The sequence below is a fragment of the Nilaparvata lugens genome, chromosome 5 (genome assembly GCF_014356525.2).
Source record: "Nilaparvata lugens isolate BPH chromosome 5, ASM1435652v1, whole genome shotgun sequence".
NCBI lineage: Eukaryota > Metazoa > Arthropoda > Insecta > Hemiptera > Delphacidae > Nilaparvata > Nilaparvata lugens.
In genome coordinates, this window is record NC_052508.1 from 61384726 (window position 1) to 61387522 (window position 2797).

At 39.3% G+C, this 2797-nt stretch overlaps 1 protein-coding gene across 1 annotated transcript; it reads left to right on the top strand.

Annotated features, from left to right (window-relative positions):
- Nucleotides 1-383: 383 nt before the first annotated feature.
- LOC120351467 lies at nt 384-2349 on the top strand. Its single transcript, XM_039428987.1, has 2 exons — nt 384-954; nt 1447-2349. The coding sequence occupies exons 1-2, from the start codon at nt 876-878 to the stop codon at nt 1734-1736; spliced, it is 369 nt and encodes a 122-aa protein (XP_039284921.1). The 5' UTR covers nt 384-875; the 3' UTR covers nt 1737-2349.
- Nucleotides 2350-2797: the final 448 nt, after the last annotated feature.

Consider the following 2797-nt stretch of genomic DNA (forward strand, 5'->3'; position numbering starts at 1 on the left):
TATTTACAAATTGACCAAAACTGCATGCTTGTATTAGGTTACCTACCTACTTCATACCGTACCATATCCATTTGAACATTTTTACAAAATTCGTAATTACAATGTCTAATAATAGAGGTAAATGTGGTAATATGAGCCCTGTAGATATTATGAGCTCCCTATATATTTGGTCATACAGTGCACGCAATCTAGTGAGGATCTATGGAAACACTTTATTGATTTCTTCCATAGGCCGCCATACTACTCTAGTTCTAGTTCAGCTGATTGTGATATCTTGTGAACTTGAAAGCTGTATGTATTTCTACCAATTAGAAATCTTTGGGAGGTATGTTTTTGTTCTTAATTATGATTACTATTCAACTGCATTCACTTTAATGTGCTATAATGTGCTTCACTTTAATGTGCTTCAATTCCAAGTACTACAATTCTAAGTTCTAGTAGGTGATTAATGATGTAGACAGTAAGGAAGAGAGGTAATAATTGACAGAAATCCAAAATGGCGATGACTGTAATTTGAGCCCCCTTATGTGGCTGGTATATGAGCCCCAAATTTTGAGGGGCTCATATTACATACACTACATCTTGTGTTCCTAATTTTATTTTTTCATATGCCACAAGTTCTGAAGATCTGAACAAGACACCTGAACCTAAAAGAAAAAAAATGGAACAGATAATATGATCATGGCTATCAAGGCAATTAGGAAGAAAGAAATGGGTTTAAAAAGGCTGCTAAGACATTTTCAGTTCCAAGACAAACTCTTCAAAGACTTACTCATAGTAAAAAATCACCTGAAGAGGCAGCAGCCACTCGTCTGGGGAGGAAAACAATATTGGGAGATAAGCTGGAGAAATAACTTGTTGAATATCTGCTCCAAATGGAGAGCAAGTTCTATGACCTGACCAGGCAAGATGTTCGCCGAGTAGCATTCCAACTTTGCGAAAGGAATGGAATAAAAACCCCATTCGCCTCCAAAGGATTAGCTGGACGGGCATGGTCTGATCACTTCATGAGGCGACACAAGGATGTTCTATCGATTTTAAAGCCACCAGCAACATCGTTTTCTTGGGTTAATGGTTTTAATAAGGAGGCAGTGGACTATTTTTCTGTATATTGGATGCTGAGTACAGAAAAAAACAAATATCCAGCAGATAGAGTCTTCAATGTTGTTGAAACTGGGATTTCTGTTGTCCAGAGCAAAATTCCAAGAGTGATTGGCTTACGGGGAAAGAGGCAAGTGGGGGTTCTAAGCTCTGTTGAGAGAGGATCTCTTGTTACTGTAATTATGTTGCATGAGTGCAGGGGGTACTTTTATCCCACTCTGTTGATTTCTCCACGTAAGAATATGACAGATCTTCTCATGAAAGGTGCTCCACCAGGAGCAATTGGTGGATGCCATCCATCTGTATGGATTCAATCAAACTTATTTACCGACTGGCTACGTCATTTTATTGATAAGACCAAGCCCACAAAAGACGATCCTGTCCTTCTCATCCCAGATGGGCACAACACTCACACAAAAAACATAGATGTTATGAACCTTGCTTGGGACAACTTCATACCAATTATGAGTTTGCCTCCACACACGTCACATAAACTACAACCATTGGACAAGTCATTCATGGGGCCTCTGAAACACCACTACAGTGAACAAATATGGCACTTTATTCGACATAGTGAGAAACAAGTGGGACCTTGTGACATCGCAGAGCTTCTAGGACAAGCATACCTTGCTTGACAGTCAGGTTCCATAGCTGTGAATAGATTCAAAACGACCGGACTGTATCCATGCAACAAAAATGTTTTCTCTGATGCAGACTTTGCACCATCATCTGAAGATATGGAAACTCTGCTACAAGCGAGGAAGAGAAAGTAAACACAGTCAGAAATGGTAGGTCTACACAGCTTTCAACAGTCAGAGGAGGACGTCGATCACCCAGAGATCATACAAAGCCCGAATGAGAACAACCTACCCCAAACCATCATCCATCAACAACCCAGCACATCCACCTCGTCATTTCAACCATCTGCTGAAGAGTGAAGACCTAGCTCTCGCAGGTCCATCCAGTGCTCTACCAACACTGAAACCAACTGAAATATCAGTTGATGATACAACTCAAAGAAAAATTAAGGATAAGTAATGACTTAGAAAATGTACTAAGAAACAATTGTGGGGGATTTCCCCTGGAGTTCATAATGAACATCAAATCGAATACTGATGCTAAAAATGCATCCAGGTACTCAGATTTGATGAAACAGTTTTCCCTCACCCTACATTTCTATTCCCCTAAAGCCTATCAATTTCTCTGTAAAAATTTCCCTCTTCCTCACCCAAATCTCTAAAATCCTGGATATCCCGTGTCCAATGTCAACCTGGGTACTTGGATGAAGTTTTCAACTTTCTAAAAGCCAATGTCGATAATCCTTCTTTTGAAGATCTAAAAGAATTTTCTCTAGTTTTGGTTCAATGTCGATAAGAAAACAATTGATATGGGACAAAAGCAATAAAGTCTTCATTGGATATGTTGATTTTGGAGGAATTGCCACTCCTAACTCGCAAATATTGGCTAAGGAGGCCCTTGTTTTTCAAATAGTTAGCTATAAGAAAAAATTATGTCCTGTGGCATAAGTTGCATGAAGAGGGTGTGACAGTAAGATCCGTTACTTGTGATGGTACAGCTGCAAATATACAAGCACTGAACAGCCTAGGCTGTTGTATAAGCCCCATTGAATTGAAATATTTTTTAGGCATCTTTGTGCAGATGTAATTGTTTATGCCATCTTGGATGCTTGTCATAT

What these genes read in the sequence shown, in the direction of transcription:
- LOC120351467 (XM_039428987.1), top strand. Translation starts at nt 876, where the DNA reads ATGGAGAGCAAGTTCTATGACCTGACCAGGCAAGATGTTCGCCGAGTA. An exon ending in TTGCGAAAGGAATGGAATAA is followed by an intron (nt 955 to 1,446) that starts AAACCCCATTCG and finishes GGCTACGTCATT; the next exon opens with TTATTGATAAGACCAAGCCC.